Source organism: Hyperolius riggenbachi, chromosome 9 (genome assembly GCF_040937935.1).
Source record: "Hyperolius riggenbachi isolate aHypRig1 chromosome 9, aHypRig1.pri, whole genome shotgun sequence".
NCBI lineage: Eukaryota > Metazoa > Chordata > Amphibia > Anura > Hyperoliidae > Hyperolius > Hyperolius riggenbachi.
In genome coordinates, this window is record NC_090654.1 from 191,177,514 (window position 1) to 191,195,077 (window position 17,564).

General features: G+C 43.4%; 1 protein-coding gene across 2 annotated transcripts in view; it reads right to left on the minus strand.

Annotated features, from left to right (window-relative positions):
- LRIG1 (leucine rich repeats and immunoglobulin like domains 1) overlaps positions 1-17,564 on the minus strand; it is a 151,691-nt gene that overhangs the window by 14,055 nt on the left and 120,072 nt on the right. For both annotated transcript variants that reach the window (XM_068253823.1, XM_068253824.1), the window contains 6 exons: positions 16,776-16,856; positions 12,707-12,778; positions 8,513-8,584; positions 6,110-6,273; positions 1,847-2,167; positions 110-391 (listed from right to left, as the gene is read on the minus strand). In XM_068253823.1, the coding sequence (XP_068109924.1) occupies positions 110-391; positions 1,847-2,167; positions 6,110-6,273; positions 8,513-8,584; positions 12,707-12,778; positions 16,776-16,856 (992 nt within the window). The remainder of the gene's footprint in view (positions 1-109; positions 392-1,846; positions 2,168-6,109; positions 6,274-8,512; positions 8,585-12,706; positions 12,779-16,775; positions 16,857-17,564) is intronic.

Sequence of the window (17,564 nt, forward strand, 5' to 3'; positions counted from 1 at the left end):
TATCCATGGTGGCCTGGAGGGGGAATAGTAATTATCGCCACCTAGTGGATGCGCCCAGCTAACGGAAAAGTACCATTATTTTTATGCCAGTAGCTTCCATGAAACCCACCGAGTATGGTCAGCGTGGCATTGGCAGAAATGGATCCCGCAGGGTTCTGTGCGGTACAGCTGTACACCCCCATATCTTCAATTTTGATATCGGTAATGAAGAAGACGTCATCATCCGGCATGACATGCATGCGCCGCTCTCTGGCAGCAGGGAAATCTGTACCACCATCCTTCTGCCAGGCAATTTCTGGGGAGGGATCGCCCCTCGCTGCACACTCCAGCCTGGCGGTTGTGCCGGTGCGTATGGTGCTGTCTCTCGGAGTTTTGGTAAACGATGGTAGAACTGTGAGGAAGCAGAGAAAAGAATGAAAACCAACTCACCTGCCAGCAGAAACGGCATTAACTGAACAACAAACAGAAAATATGGAGAAGCTGACCCTGGCACAATAATGTCCATGTAGCATCAATTTATTTCTAATTAACTGCAGGTGCAAAATGTTTTCTAATCCTGATACCGCACCCAGAAGCAAAGCTGATTCTAGTCTCTATGCTCCTAGTTAAACTGTTATCGCCATTTATTAAGCATCCACACCTTGGCATAGAAAGTCAGGGGTGCTGCTAAAGTTTTCGTGGCCAAAAGCTGCAAATAATCCCCCCCCCCCCATAATAATAGGTAGCCTGTATACCCACCCAGTATAGGTAGCTACCCCCAAGAACAGGTAGGTAGCCAAGATGCCCCCCAGTATAGAGAGCCTCCCCCAGTATATATAGCCAAAGGAGTACAGCCCCGCGAATTGTTTACAATCAGCGCTTCGTCACTCGTGTAAATACCAGTGAATATTGTCCTGCACTATTTGCGCACATACGTTTATTGACGATTGGTGAATCCACTCCAAAAACCTTCCTATATACAGAAAGTTCACATAGGCAGAGTTCTCTTACCTATTGCATCTTATTATTACTGCATCTCCTCCATATTATATGTACAATGTAAGGTGTTCTATACCACTGCGTATATTTATGCATACCTATTGTTCAGCGGGCGGGAGAATTGGGCACAGGGTAAAGCCTATAAACAGCTTACCCTGTTCCTGCACAAGTCTCGGCAGCGTTAATTACTATTCCCCCCTCCAGGCCGCCATGGATAGTGGGGAAAAATGTAATTCGGCTTCCAGCTATTGCTGGCGGCTGAATTACATTTTTTTTTATTTTTAGTAATTTGTGTTCTATCTTTTGACTGCGCCCCAATTACTCACTGAGCACAGCTATAGCCTTAATTCCTATTACGGCCTAAGGTGGCGCCGGCTGCGCCCAAATCTCCTGCGCTGTTTTTACAGCGTTTGATATTTATATGGTTTTTGTTCATCCATTTAATAGATTTTGTACTAATTACTTGTATAGCGCCATGTAAGATTTTGGCACTCTAATATACAACTGCATAGCATGGCACCACAGCAAACAGATGAAAGTATTTTAACCCTTTGTCAGCCAATTTATTTAGAGGCTTGTAAGTGCTCCCGCCCAATTTATTTTAGCACTTTTTTATTTCTTATATTTCCATGCTTCTAATTAGTACTGCTGTAAAGTGTATGTATGGCCACGTGTCACTAGGGGGCAGTGTGAGACAATAACAGAAGACTCCTGCTTGCAGTTTCTATATTTTCTGCTAGTAGTAAGAGACCAAAGCATTCCAAGAATTTACAGCAGAGTTTTGCCAACTAAGGTCAACAGCAGTGCACTTAGACAACTCTATTGAACCTACTAATGGGTTAAAATGGTAAAATTAGGTTTGACTTACCATTAACAACCAGCCCGGCTTTGTTGGAGTACGTTGAACCGAAGTGGTTGGTGATGACACACTGGTACTGTCCCTTCTGCTCAGCGGTGACATTGCGCAGGTGCAGGATTGTGGTGTAGACAGTGATGTCCCTGTCCTTCTCTTTCAGGATGGCAGAGTTCTCAGTCTCAGCATTCTGCAGAATCTCATTGTTTTTCTTCCACACAAAGGTCATGGGTGAGCTGCTGCTGCTCTCTGCTGAGCAGGAGAAGCGGACATCCTTACCAACCACCGCCATTGTCTTCTCTGGCTGAACGGTGATCTGCGGCTTAGGGAGGTCATCTAAGAAATAAGGAGGCGGTTCACCATCATTCTGTGACCATGCATATCATGCTATTCCACTACAAACACCATACATATGAAAGCAAAGCAGGATTAGAAGGAAGTGATATTTTTACAAAAGAGAACCAGTAACAAAAATCTGTAACGCTCTGCGTCTCCATCCTGTAACTGCTCACCTGAGTTTTACCTGTCCAATACAGTCTTATGCCTTCCTATAGAATATTTTTACCAAATTTAACTGCAGTATCAGGCTGAAAGACCCCAATATGGTGGGGCTGGATAGTTTAATGGTTAAGGGCTCTGCCTCTGACACAGGAGACCTGGGTTCGAATCTCAGCTCTGGCTGTTCAGTAAGCCAGCATCTATTCAGCAGGAGACCTTGTCTATCTAACACTGCTACTGCCCATAGAGCGCGTCGCAGTGGCTGCTGCCCTGGCGCTTTGAGTCTGCCAGGAGAAAAGCGCAATATAAATGTTCAGTGTTTGTTTGTCTGTGTTTAATATGGCTGTATGATCAGTGGAGCGACGGTAATACAGGTGAAACTTGAAAAATTGGGATATTATGCAAAAGTCCATTTATTTCAGTAGTTCAACTTAAAACATGAAACTAATATATGAATTGGACTTATTACATACAAAGCGAGAGATTTCAAGCCTTCTTGTTTTCGCTTATCATAATTTTGAGGATTATGACTTTCAGCTTATGAAAACCCCAAAATGATAAATATTCTAGGCTCAAAGTCTCAGACTCTAATTAGCCAATTTATCCAAAACACCTGCAAAGGATTCCGATTTCATATATTAGTATCACCTTTTACTGGTAAGTTGAATTACTGAAATAAACGGACTTTTGCACAATAGTCTAATTTTCCGTGTTTCACCTGTAGACAAACATTTCCCTTAGGGCCCTTTCACACCAGAGGGATTTTTCGGCGTTTTAACGCCACGGCTGAAGTTGGCGTTTTGCTAGGTAAAAGGAAGTCCATAGACTTTCATTTTACCTTTCACATCTAACTCGGCGTTTTGAAGCGTTGCGTTTCAACGCTCCCAGGAGCTTTTTCAGGGCTGTTAACAGCCAAAGTTGGCTGTTGGCGTTTCAATGATAGTCAATGGAAAACGCCAACTTCAGCGTTTTCAAAGCCTTTTCAAAGCGTTTTACAGCTATCTTGTTCACTTATTTTTATAGAAGAAAAAAAAAAATACGTTTTCATATGGGCTGTAAAACTCTTTCAAAAGGCTTTGAAAACGCTTTGAAAACGCTATGTATTGGCGTTAAGCAAAAGGCTGACTTTCAGCCTTTTCTACCGCAGCCTCTAGTGTGAAAGAGCCCTTAGGCTATCAGAGCATATTTGATTTTTTTCTATGCGTTTAGCACAGGCCAGTGGCAACTTTTTTTTGAATCAGGTTTATTAAGTGTCTTGACCAAATTTACATGTACCAAAGTCCACATTAGTTAGTAGGGATGTTATTGAGGTACAAATACATTTGAGAGGATTCAGAATTATGCTATTGTGAAAATCTATTGTAAAATGGACTAATCAAATCTTGCAGTAAAAGCATTTAATTGGTCCATTTTCAAGCTGCATCATCTTAGAATTATCTGCATATTTCAGGTAAAGTACAAAGTCAGCACTTCAGCCAAACCGTTATATGCCTTTTATATGTGCGTCGCAAAGGAATATGGGGACACAAAAATGCCTATAGACATTCACTGTAGGTGAAAGTAGATTTGTACTAAAATGCTTGTTGTGTATAGATGCGAAAGCAAACAACACCTATAGATGTCTGTGGCAGTCGAAGGGTTAAATGTGAGACCAGCCCCAGGAGCTAAAATATAAGTTTGTTCACTTGTGGGGAGAAGTTGCAGGTAGGGAGCACCATGAACATACTTCTGTTTTCAGAAAGGGCTGTAGATATTCTAATAACAATGGTAATATGTTCTGAATCTATCGCAGATATAGCTGATGCTCAGGGGCAAGTTAATGCAATGAAAAAAAGCTAATGGAAAAAAACATGTAGGGTATATGTATCCAGCCGCCTTGGAGTTGATGAGAATTCCTGAAAACAGATCCCCGCACCACATGGCAAAATTCAGGAACAAAATGACAAATCTGTTTCAGCGAGTTGAGTTCCAGCCTCGGAACGCAGAAATTAGTAAACAAAATAAGCAATGCAAAACGTTTCAGGCCGTGTACCTTTCTGCAACAATAACAGATATAATTGAGGCTGATCTCCCTGTACCTTGTTTTAATTAAACCTTTTGTTTGTAGGCCTCATCCTGTGGGGGATTAATTGTGTTTTCAGCTGTCCAGCACTGTGAGCCAGCTGGACCTCAAAGGGGAGGAATTCTTGGATTTGGGTGTGATCAGCAAGCAGCACATGTGAGGTACATATGTGTCTCCAGGAAGCTCTGAGGTCTTGTGTGTTCAGCACAGGGGTGGGCTGCGGGGGATTCACATATGTGTGTGTCTGTGTGCATACAATAAGCAAACCCTATTATAATGGTGGCAATCAGCCTATAGGTGCACATTAACCATACAATATTTTCATCCAATGTGATCATTCGATTACATTTGCAGGATCAAAAGTAAATCAGAAGGGAATTATCGATTGTATATATAAACCGGATGACTAGGGCATTTTCTCTCTTCAGATATAATTCAAAATCCAACTTTCCAACTAACAAATTTTCTATTCCAATCGACCAGAGAATCATTTTACATGGATTTTCTTCAACTACAGCATGGTTTTCTGTACAATTTGAATGTAAAAATTTCATTGAAAGATCGCACCTGAGGAAAATATTGTACTGTTAATGGGCACCTCATCACTAAATTTATAAAATGGGCAACCAGCTTAAGTTATCGCCCCTTTTATAAGTGTCAAGAAAGTTTCCCACAATCCCTATTATAGTCGATAATCATCAGTGATAAGCAATGACTACCAGATTTATGTACCAGTGTGACACTATATAGACTGAAAAATAGCATTTCCCACGATGCATCAGGTTCTGTCATAATAACACAAGCCGAGATAATAACACAAGCCTAGGTTGCAAGATATAAGCAGAGATGGTCTTTAACAAAAGATCACTCTGCTGTAAATCTGGCAGTGCACAGTGCTGACTTGCTCAAATTACAGGTAGGAACTGGGTTCAGGTACGAGAAAAAACAACAACACTCATTCAGCTGAACCAAAGTTCCAGTATCTCACTAAAACAATTTCAAGTACTAATAAGCTGTTGGATTTGGTAATAATTAACAACAAGCTAGCTTTGTGGAAATTACAGTAGCATAGGACATGTCCCCTTCTGCCTCATGGATTCTACATAACATAATTCAGGTCTGGAAATTCCTCCAAAGAGTATCTGATAGGTGGGTGATCCAACTCACTAGCATTATTTTAAAGCATTAAATCCATTTCACTGCAGGGGTCCTGAATTACATTACTAACAGGTACAATAAAATTATGCTATGGGGTGGTAGTGATTAAGAGATTAAGTATTCTTATAGGCAGACAACTTTTCATCCAAGCAGTATAATGCTAGGGATACGCGGCTGGGGTCGATCCGGCGGCTAACCGGCAACTGGATCGACCCGTGTATTCCCAGTATAACAGGCTGGCAGCCAAAATATTCCAATGTGGCCAACAGTCCAGCTCTGTTGAAGGTGTGTGCAGGTGGGTGTCCAGCAGACAAAACTGTGTCTAAGGTTTACAAGTCCTTTATGTGGCGGCCAAGGTCTTGTGTTGAGAAGTTTTTTTCCTGGTGAACTGATCTCCCTCTTCTCCTTATGTTTGTATTTCTCTTGGCGAGCCGAGTAAAACATTCGGCTTTCCAGATTTATCTTTAGTGAAACTGATATAAACACGTGTTAAACTCACAAAGTCTCAGGCTCTCTCACACTTTTGGTTTCACAAATAAGAAAACAAAAATGGATCTTACCACACAGAAAATCCTTAGCCGGGACACTGAAAATGCTTTTCCCATGCAGGGACTCTGGATGAGAGCAAACTGCTTTCACATTGGTCTGCAGCTTTCTGCCGGCCAACCACGGAGGAAGCCACTTCAGATGACAGTCGCACAAGAAGCTGTCGCCCTCAATGTACCTGCATAAGAACATACATGTACCTTAGACAGTTCCATCAATAGCCACATTCAGTAAAAGATTAAAATGGCAAAATACAATGAAGAGGGAAAAATAAATAGTAAAATTGGTAAGATCACAGGAATAGTATAGCGGTATAAAAAAAATCTAATAGAGAGAGAGAGAGAAAAAAGGAGAAAAGCAATGAAAAACAGCACTTTAGGGCCTGGGTACACTGATGCTTTGCGTTTCTTACATTTTAACACATGCACATGTGCAAAATGCAAGGACATCAGACTTTGTTACAACACACTGCTGCATGCATTTTAAGCGCAATGCCAAGCATCATTGACTAGTTGAATGGGACTGTGCTGCAGTGAAGGTGCTCTGTGTTTGTGTATAACGCACAGCCACCTGCACCACTAGTGCCCAGGCCTTAAACACTTTTGGTATCGACTCTTGTGTGGCCAGCTTAAGACCGTTACTGTATCTACATTTAATAAAATAAGAATCTTCACTCATGGAAGAAGGCTCTCCAATCGCACTTCAAAAGGGACCAAAAGATCAACGAATCTAACAAAAAATACTTCTATTAAAGAGTCTTCCAATGGTTCCAAAGTATAAAATTCTATTTGTATGAAAATGATATCCTGGCAACATACCCTGAAGAGCTTCCTAGTTCTTGCAGGAGTTTGGGCAAGCAGGCAATACCCAACAACCAGGACAATCTATCTTTCTATCTGTCTATCTCTACAGACCTGCCCCTTACGCTACCTACCCCATTTCACCTTCTTCCTTTATAGGCAAGATACACAGATCTAAAGACAAAAGCTTACAGACATTGTTTCCATAGCATGATAGCCCAAGCTTAATGATGTGCAATTGTACCGGAGACAACATAAAAAAAAGTCATGGATACCAGCTGTTTTATGTCCTCAGCGACTTGATTGCCCCTTATACCTGCCGTCCCCTCCATGGTGCAGTGGCCACAAAACCCCCATTTCTAACTTGGGCCAAGCGAATCCACTCTGCACGCCCTTGTGGATCACTCTCCCGAAAAGCTGTACAGCGCAGCCATGGACAAGAGCAGCCTAGGTGTACGGAACAGAAACATTAGTATACCCCCAGCAGCAGTTGCTACACATAGCTGTGCAGGAGCGTGCACTGAGCAGGAGAGCGGAGTGGACAGAACAGGGTGCTATAACATCAGTAAGGAGGGAAGGCTGGCTACAATAAGGAAACACCAAGTCTCTGAGGACATACAAAATAGGCAGGTATCCATAACTTTTACTGTTTTTTCCCACCTAAAGTCCACTTTAACAACAAAAATCCCTCTAGCACTAACAGTAATGCTACAACTGCTTAAATACTGAACAGAACAGCAAACCGCTGTACATAATTACTTAAAGCGGACCTGAAGATATACACACACACAAAAAAAGTTTCACTTACCTGGAGCTTCTGACAGCCCCTTGCAGCCGTCCTGTGCCCACGCCGTTTCCAAACTATCCTCTGTTCCCCGCCGCAGCCGACTTTCGAACCGACTTGTAAGTCGACGTCCACTGCGCTTGCAGAAAATCTTCACTGCGTCTGCACAATAACGAGGATGCACGCAGCCAGGGCAGCGCAGGCGCAGTAGCTATCGACTGGCAGAAGCGAGGCGGGGGAACGAAGGATCGTTTGGTAGCTTCGGGGGCCCAGGGAAGCTGCAGGGGGCTGGCAGAAGCCCGGGTAAGTAAAACACTTTTTTTTATTTAATATCTTTAGATCCTCTTTAAGTAAGCATTTCTGTACTGTAATAGATTATCTATGTTCTTTGAGCAGATGTTAAATCACATTTCCCATGAAGGCCCATACATACGCTAGATCACAGAAAGCGGAGGTAGACGATAATGACCTCTTCTGCAGCCGATCGCTTTGCTTACCCCACTCTCCATGTGAGGTAACACCTAGCCTACAGTCTAACTACGTGTTTGTACAGGCTCGGCCCAGCGATGTTACCTGAGGGACCGGTTTCCAGTCCCTTCGGGTGACATCCATCTAGCATGTGTTCAGGCCAATTTACATATCTGGCCAATAAAACCAATTCTGAATCCCCATTCATAGTTTAGGCCTCCCTCGATCCCAAAGCAAAATGCACAGTAACAATATACACATTTCTATTCTGCACTTGCTATGCGATGTTTGTTGGGCAGAAGCCCATAAGCATGCAGTCTTGCTGTGGTCAGCTCAGCTGTGTCCATTTCATGTAAATCACTTACAGCTCTTTCAGCATCTTCAACTCTCCAAAGGCTTCGGCCTGCACCGACCGCATGGCATTCCCACCGAGGTTCCTGCCAAGAAATGAAAGAGGAAAAAAAAAAGATTTAGCTTGTGGGCAATGGCGAGGAAAACACTGGCAAAATCAAAATCACATTTATTGCATACCTGGGGCCAACAAGCAATGTATGAATACACACTTTCCAGAAGATTTGTTTAAAAGAAAAAATAAAATATGGAAAAAAGGAGAGAATACAACAATAATGGAATAATAACAATTGCAGTAAACCTTGTCATTCCTGGGGATATACTGTCCAGGCTACATTTAATTTAGAAAGGAAGCAAGCACTGATTCAGCACTGTAAGCATTTCAAGTCCTGAGGGGAAGAAAATTCCTTTACTCCGGCCAACTCAGCTGCCTACAAACTAGAGAAAGTTTGAGGCCTGTGCAGAGCTTGTGTGTAACGGCTAAATCCCACCTAGCAGTACTAAAGCTGCACAGAGATATACGGCAGAGCTGTCTGGTGTGAGGGAACTGTCCAACCCTCCCCTCTAAAGATTTCCTCTCCTTTTTAATAAAACCACCACCATTGGGGAAAACCGCCCATTTTATTTGAATACGGGATATTGTGCTAGTAATAGCTGTTTTGGTTTAGTAACAGATCTGAGCCTGTGTCCTAAAATCAGTCATGTCTATGTCTGTGGAAATGTGAGAAGGATAAAACCATGTACAGCATTTTTTTTGTACGAGTTGTTGAGTCTATAGTTACACTTCAACTCACAAAGTTCTGAATGGGAATAAAAAAGAAAAAAAAAGACTAATTGAGAGGTGAGCGGAGTCCTTCCCCAGTGGCACATGCTTTGGAGCAGGTGGAATCAGTGCACATTAACATCAGAACTGGGTGCTAGTGGGTCCAAAGGTGGAAGAGGGAAGCCTCTGGACAATCGGTTTCCAACTACCGAGGTGAATTCATTTTTTTTTCTTTTTTTGCTTCAGGCAACCTTTAATGCAACATTATTCTATTTTTTTAAATAAAAAGTATTCAAATGTATTATTAAAAAAAATATATAGTTTTTGCAAAATAAAAATGGAAAAACATGCTGTGGCGGTTTATAGATCTTCAGAAACCTTCAACTCTTGCTCACTTCCTCTTTCCCAGTTATGCTAGGTACACGACATGCCATTTCCTGTTAGACGGGTCAAACCGTTCATTTCTGACATGTCTGATCTGCTCCCAATCGATAACGGCATTGATTTTTTTGTGCAGTAGTGATTTGAAAATCAATTCCATTATAGATCGGGTTATCCCGTTATCGGTAGCAGATCGGACATGTAAAAAAAATCATCAGTTTGACCTATTGATCTGATGGGAAATTGCATGGTGTGTCCCTAGTGCTAGTCTCAAACCATATTCCTGCTAGGCTAAGGGTCAACACACACCATACAATCTTGGTTGTTCAATCTTACCACTTTCATGTAGTATAAGAGCTTATCCAATCAATCTTTCAAGGTAATTTCAATCTGTTGGCCCTTATACTACATAGATTTGGTAAATCTGTACAACCAAGATTGTATGGTGTGTGTTCAGCTTAAGGCTAGTTACACACCGGGACGTTGCGTTATAGTGGACGTTATGGTCGCATAACGTCCCCTAACGCAACGCCTGCCGGTGTTGGTAGAGGACGTTGAGTGAGCCGCGTTAAGCGGCTCTTTCCGCATTAGGGCAGTGAGAGTGGCGCTGATTGGCCGGCGGGACCACGTGATGCGGAGTGAAACACGTGGTACCGCCAGCCAATCAGCGGCCACCAGTGCAGTGCATATTGAGTAGCCATGTGTGCGGCTACGTATCGGCCTCTCCCTGCCTCCTCTCCGCCCCAACACTGAGCATGTGCAAACAGTCTAACACGGCTTAAGCCGCTGGAACGCTATAGTATGCTGCACGTTCTGAAGAACGTGCAGCGTTACATGTAACACAACGTGGGCAGTGTGAACAGCCCCATTGACTTTGTATTGCTGTGAGTTGGGGAGCGTTACAGGCTGCACTAACGTGCGCCTGTAACGTCCCTGTGTGGAAGCAGCCTTAAGGTATGCGTTTATACACACACACACACACACACACACACAATTACTGTTGGTTGTAGGAATGAAGACACATCATGGCAGAGTTCAGTACAGACATGTTGCAAGCTATCAATGCATTCTGTTCCTATGGCGGGGGCCGACAGTGCAGCGTATAATGGAGCTGCATGGACCAGATCGGGCGAGGTGAAGAACAATAGAGTCAGCTTGCATTCAGCTGTGAAGACCCCCCCCCCCACTCTGAATCTCTTCCAATTCATCAGCAGGGGTCAGATTCTTGGCAAAGGCAGCCCCAACTGCCCTCTGAGAATTATCAGGCATGTGTACAAGGCTAAGCAGTTAGCAAACGTCTAAAACCTCATACACACTCAACAAGAGTCTTTTAAATGCACAATTATCAAACAACTTTTGTTGTTGAAACAAGTTGAAACAACAAAAAAAAAGTTTTTTGCTATTGTTCACGCAACTGATAAGACTCAGCTCAAATCAATCCAACTGTTGGATTGACTTGAGCTGCGTCCTATCAGTTATTTGAACAATAGCAAACAACTTTTTTTGGGTTGTTTCAACAACAAAAGTTGTTTGATAATTGTGCATTTAAAGTGGACCTGAACTCTTGCACAGGACTGAAGAAATACATAGAGAATCGCACCCTGTATGTATTTAGAGAGTTTAGCCTGTCTAATTCCTCCTCACTTGTCGCTAATCACGAGTTGTAATCTGATCTCTCCCCGGTGTCACGTGACTGCCTATGGCAGAGATGGCAGATAAGGCCATTTGAAAGCACAGGAGGTTAGCAATATGTCTGCTTCCATGAATCAGGAAGTATACATTGTCCAGATTTATTTTAGGATTTGTATCAGCTGCAACAAAAATGTTTTTTTTTAAAAGTTATTATGCTGTTGTGAATATTTTAGAGTAGAGAGGACGTTCGGAGTTCAGGTCCGCTTTAAAAGACTTTTGTTGTGCGTGTGTATGAGGCAGCATTCACACTTACGCATGCAAATCCATCTGTAATTTTCCATTTTTTTTTCACAAACTTCATTCTGCGTTTTGAATTTCTCTGGGATTTTACTTCGTTTTCTCTTTTGCAATTTTATATGCAAATTTCCAGACAGCGTTTTTTTCCTCATGCATATCAATAAAGTAAGCTTACTTGACATTATATCTCATGAACGTCAAACTCACATTCCACTTTCGCATTAAAACTGCAATTTTGCATTAAAAACACATCGCACAAGTAGACCTGTGCAGGCTGAAATTTTCATGCAGAAAATCGGATCTGAAAATGCGCATGACTCCGGAATGCCAATGCGACACCTCTGAACTATAAATGTGGTGAACACCAATTTGGAATTCTGCACAACGCACGCAAATTCTTATATGCCTGAACTAGGCCTAAAGCCTATAAAGCAAGTCCCCCCCCCGCTTGTCCATGTGACGAGGCTGCAAGTATTTCAGACTGGCAGGGTGTGAGCAGGCAGCAGTAGGTCTCTGAGGAATAGATGAATTGATGAAGCAGGTATTTTCCTTTATTATTTGTTTGAAAAACACATTATAATAAATTTAAAAAAAAATGTTGTATTGAATAAAAAAAATTGTGGTGTGTCTGAATTTGGTTATGGTAAAGAATCAAAATATTCTAAATTTTAAATACAGATTGTGACTAAGCAGAGAGTGGTGATGCATACATGACGCCTGGAATCTACTGCCCTGGTGGTTCAGGTTTGGGAAGTTCTACTGAGACACTAAAACAGCTCTGCCAATGAAAACTACACAAAAGTTTATATAAAGATGGGGGGAGCTCTGTAATACTTCTTGGAGTGTCTACAGGCATCCTGTAAAATCAGACAGAGTTTGTCAAGTGGCCTCTGTTCTCAGAGTCCTCACAAAATAAAAAATGCGCCCAAATTTGCCATATGTTCTGCAACTCCTTTTCCTGGCACGACGAGAGGCCAAAGTTGAAGCTGACTTATAATGAGAAGGAAGCAGCTGGCCTGCTCAAATGGACAGCCTTCTCAGCTTACAAAGACGCTATTAAATTGCTTGCAGACCTCTCAAGCAGCTACTTTTGGCAGCCCGCTATAAAACCCGAGGTGCATGCTGGGATACTCACAGGTGCTCCAGAGCCCCCAAGCCTGAGAAAGCCTTTCTGGCCACCGACTTGATCTTGTTTCCAAACAGAGAACTGCAGTTTCCAAACATCAAGGGTCAGACAAACAAAAGAGGGGAGAGAGCAAGAGAAAAAAAGGAAAGAGGAAAAAAAAAAAGCAGAATTAGTTGGTCAGAGGCAGATAAAGTGTCCAGTGTACAAGATTTTAAATTTGAACTACACAGATTAGGTCTTTTGTTTCATTCTCTTGCTGGAACCAGATCCCTTTATCTTTAAAGCAATTGAAGAGCGATGACAAGGCTAAACTTCACCTAATCTCTCCCGTAAAGAAAGCCGCTATTCAGGGGGGACGGGTTTTGCTGTAGATCACTTGCTTGGTGCGGAGGGCTTGTTACACACAAAGGGAGGTCCAGAATCGGTGCAGAGAGCTTGGCACTTGCATGTCGCAGCGCAGAGCTTCTAACACCAAACACAAAATGGAAAGATCAAAAACTCACGCGGACTGCTTTTCCCATACTAACACCTGCACTGTTATACTAAGCTGCATCCATGTGCCAAACTACCTCCAGAGCAGAGAATAAAGAGACACTGTAACCAGAAAATCATCCCCTGGGGTGTACTCACCTCGGGAGGGGGAAGCCTCAGGATCCTGATGAGGCTTCCCCCCCGTCCTCCTCTGTCCCATGGGGGTCTCGCTGCAGCCCTTCAAAGCCGGCGCGACAAATCCGACAGCCTGTTCAATAGTTATCTTTCCAGGCTCCAGCGGGGGCGCCGTTTCGGCTCTTCTGACGGAGATAGGCGGAAATAGCCGATCTCCGTCCGGTCCGCTTTACTGCGCAGGCGACTTGCACCTGCGCAGAGCGGCCTGACGGAGATCGGCTATTTCCGCCTATCTCCGTGGGAAGTGCGGATACTGTGCCTGCGATGGACCCAGGGAGGTAAATATTTACATCGCCGATGCTCCGGGAGGACTTCCGCCGCCACCGTGGGACCGAGTAGGACGGGGGAAGCCTCAATAGGATCCAGTGGCTTCCCCCACCCGAGGTGAGTACCCCCCCAGGGGACGTTTTTTCGTTACACATTTAATTTAATGGCACCTGAATGTAATACCATTCCTGGAGTAAAACTAGCAAATATTTCTATTATAAACCCAGACCTGATGCTGCTTGGTTAGCTCATTTCAGTCTCAAGTGACAGCCAGTCAGTACAGGTCCCGAGGAAGTGGCTACACCCACAAAATGTACTGATAGTACTTTAACATGGCAACTCCAACTTACACTGCCTTTTAGGCCAGAAACCCACAAGGAGCGATATTTGAAAAAGCTCTTGCTAATGCAATGCGATGGGGGGATTTTTATAAAATCACATCACTCAAGTGGGATCAAACCCATAGCATTACATTAGCAATAGTTTTCACATCGCAAAGCGCTCCGAAAATCGCTCCTAGTGGGTTTCTGGCCTTATACTTGAACTGTTTTATAGTCCTGGGTGCCTCCAACATTGTTAGTAGAATTCAGATTACCTACTTTGGAGCTCTGCTACCTAAAATTCTAACCTTCAGATTGCTGCACGAGTGTCCTCTTTTCTCCTGTATTTAGTGCATGACTTAGTATGAGGTTTAAGGAAGAACTCCAAGCAAAAACTAGAATCCTTCCACAGACAGTATGCACATATAAAAAGTAAAGCGCACATGCGTCAACGAGCTTGTAATCCAGCAACAAAAATGGTCACAGCTTTATCATGTGCTTCCATTACAAGAGTTTCATGCTGACAGCTGCACGTTGGGTCGCTTAAGATGCTGCTAAGAGTTGGGAGCAGATCAGGAGTTCAATCAGGGCCCCAGGTCATTGCTGACCCCCCCCCCCCCCCACCACCACCACCACCACCACCACCACCACCACCACCACCACCAATATGGCTTCCAGATAAAGGAAGTAGGTAGTCACATGCCTCCAGATAAAGGAATTAAGTGGTGGTTTACCTCTAGATGTCACAAGTAGTCACATCAGTCCATATAAAAGAAATAGGCAGCCATGTGCCCCCAGATCAGTATTAGGTAGACAAATGTGCCCCCCAATTAGCAGTATTGAGCCCCCCAGAAAGTTCAGATGAGCCCTCCAATTAGCATTAGTAGTCCTGTGAGCCCCCTAAAAGTTTTTGGTACTAAGATGTGCTCCCCAATTAGCAGGATTGGGTAGCTCCCAGAATGTATTATTAGATAGCTAGATGGCCCCCTCCACTCTCCCCCAAATAGTACTGGATAGCCAGACATGCCTGCCGGGCAGTATTAGGAAGCCAGATGTGCCCCCCACCCCCCTTTCATGCAGATTAGCTGCAGCTGAGAATTCTAATATCGATAATTATTTATCTGCTCTCCCCACAATCCCTCCTTCATCCGCCCTGTACACCTCTCTGCCCTGCTGCATCTCTTTTCCCTCACGAGCAGCATGCACAAACGGTCATTGCGTGTCGATGGGTCATGTGATCAAAGACATTGTAAAATGGCTCTGTTGGTGGGGTGTGAACATGCAAATGAAGAAGGATTATAAAGCCTCCTACAGCACACTCTAGCAGATGTGTATTGGAGACAGATATCAGTGACGACCGATGCAATACAGTGGGTATACATTACCTGCTCCGCCGGCGCGAGTCCCCGCTGTCACCTCCCGGCTGGCATCTTCTCCGCATCAGCTTCCGCATCCCGACATCCGGCATAACTTCCTGTGTCACTGCAGTGACAGCAGAAGTACAAATAGAGAGCGCTCTATTTGAACTTCTGCTGTCACTGGAGTGACAGAAAGTTATACGCGGATGCCAGCCGGGAGCCGATGCGGAGAAGACAGCGGTGGACCAGGGGACTTGCGCCGGACGGAACAGGTAATGTATGCAGGGGGGGCAGCGGCAGCTCCACAGATTGTGATCGGTTTCAGGCTGAAATCGATTCACAATCTGTTTGCAGTAATGCTGGGAATACACGGTTCGTTTTTGCCTTCGTTTAAACCTTCGATTCGTTCGGTAAACGAATCGAGTGTTGAAAACGTATGTGAAAATAGTCATAATCTCATTATAGTTTCGATTAATAGACCCCAAAAACGAACGACTAGTGATCGAACATGTTTGATATTATCTCTCTTTATCCATCTAATCGAGCCATTGGTAGGCTTGATGGCTGTTCAGATCGATTATACATTCGTTTTTGCTAGTCCGTCCCTGTAAAAAGGGATTTTCGTTTCGTTTCTTTGCAGCCTTCGATCATTGGAAAAACGAAACCATCAGAATCGGAAAAAAAAACGAAACCGTGGGTGGTGATATTAACCGTATGACTGATTATTTCGGGATCGAAAAGGACAAAAGGCACAATCGAAACGAAGGTTTAAACGAAGGCAAAAACGAACCGTGTATTCCCAGCATAAGGTGGCCATTCGATCAGAGAGGGATCTATCTTTTGGTCGAATCTGATGGCAAATCGACCAGTGTATGGCCACCTTTAATGATGAAGTTTCATTCCTACTTCATTTACATATTCACATTCTGCACAGCAACTTCCGTGGCCAAAATGCGAACTTGAGTCTCCGGTATCTTATTTGCAGATGAGATAGGCAGGAAACACATGGGAAGCCTGTATGTAATGCTTTTTATGGCTGGATTACACCATTTTTGCCCGGAGAAAGACTTTAAACTCCTTATTGTTGACCACCTAAGAGCTGAATTTAATTTAGTTTTTGGAAGTTCATATTTGACAGTAGTTGCAAACGGTGAACTACTGTAGTTTAAAATGTGAAAAATGCCACCACAGAAATTCAATACGCAATTGATCTATAAAAAAAAAAAAGGGAACTACACTAATGAGGGGCACTCAAAACTTCTCTCAGCTGAGCTGCTTTATTTATATACAACTACACACAATACCATTATTCTAGTGCTGAGAGAACTAAAGGTGCCTTTCAAGAAGATGCATGTGTAAAAGGACGCCCTTGTTTGTGCTGAGGGGATAAAAGGCTCTAAAGAGAGGAGGAGAAAGCGCTGCTGCTGCTGCAAAGAACAGATAAAGTTGAGGAGGTGAAATACTCACAGCTTGTTCAGGTTGTCCAGGCCTATAAAGGCCCCATTGGTGTCTTCTATTGTACCAGAGATCTCGTTATGGTCCAGTTCCCTACAGAAAACACAAAAGACATTGCACAATCACTTTCTCAGCTCCAGCCCTTGCATTTCAAGTACAAGGAGAAGATCTGGGGAAAGATTACTTCAGTATTACCCAGCAGCTGAATTCTATTCATTAACTACTAGCAGGGCCGGGCCGAGGCATAGGCTGGAGAGGCTCCAGCCTCAGGGCGCAGTGTAGGAGGGGGCGCACAATTCATTCAGCTGTCATTCCTAATTGTGTATGAAGCAGAAAGAAATAACAAAAGGGGATACATAGCAGTGACTGCAAGCCAGATAACTAGATATTAAGGTGTTGGGGAGGTTGTGGGCCCTGTGGCCCTCTTAGTCTAATAGCAATCAGTGTGTGACAGCTGGGGTGGGAGGGATGGAGGGGCGCACTTTGGTGTCTCAGCCTTGGGTGCTGGAGGACCTTGTCCCTGCTCTGACTACTAGAAAGGGGACAGCTTTCACTGTGGCAAAAATAATGACCAGGTCAGCTAGTATAATGAAGGAATAACCTAACCTGAAGGTGAAATTCTACTCCCTTGTGAAATGTAGAGGACTTAGGAACTAGAAGATAAAGCCCTATTAAGGTCATTTTTTTAGATGCATTTTATAAACTATGCATAAAAAGGGTTAGGCAAAAAAATACTACAGTTTTTTTCAAAATAAGAATAGGATATTCTTGCAGCTTCAAGTCATAGATCTTCATGTTCTC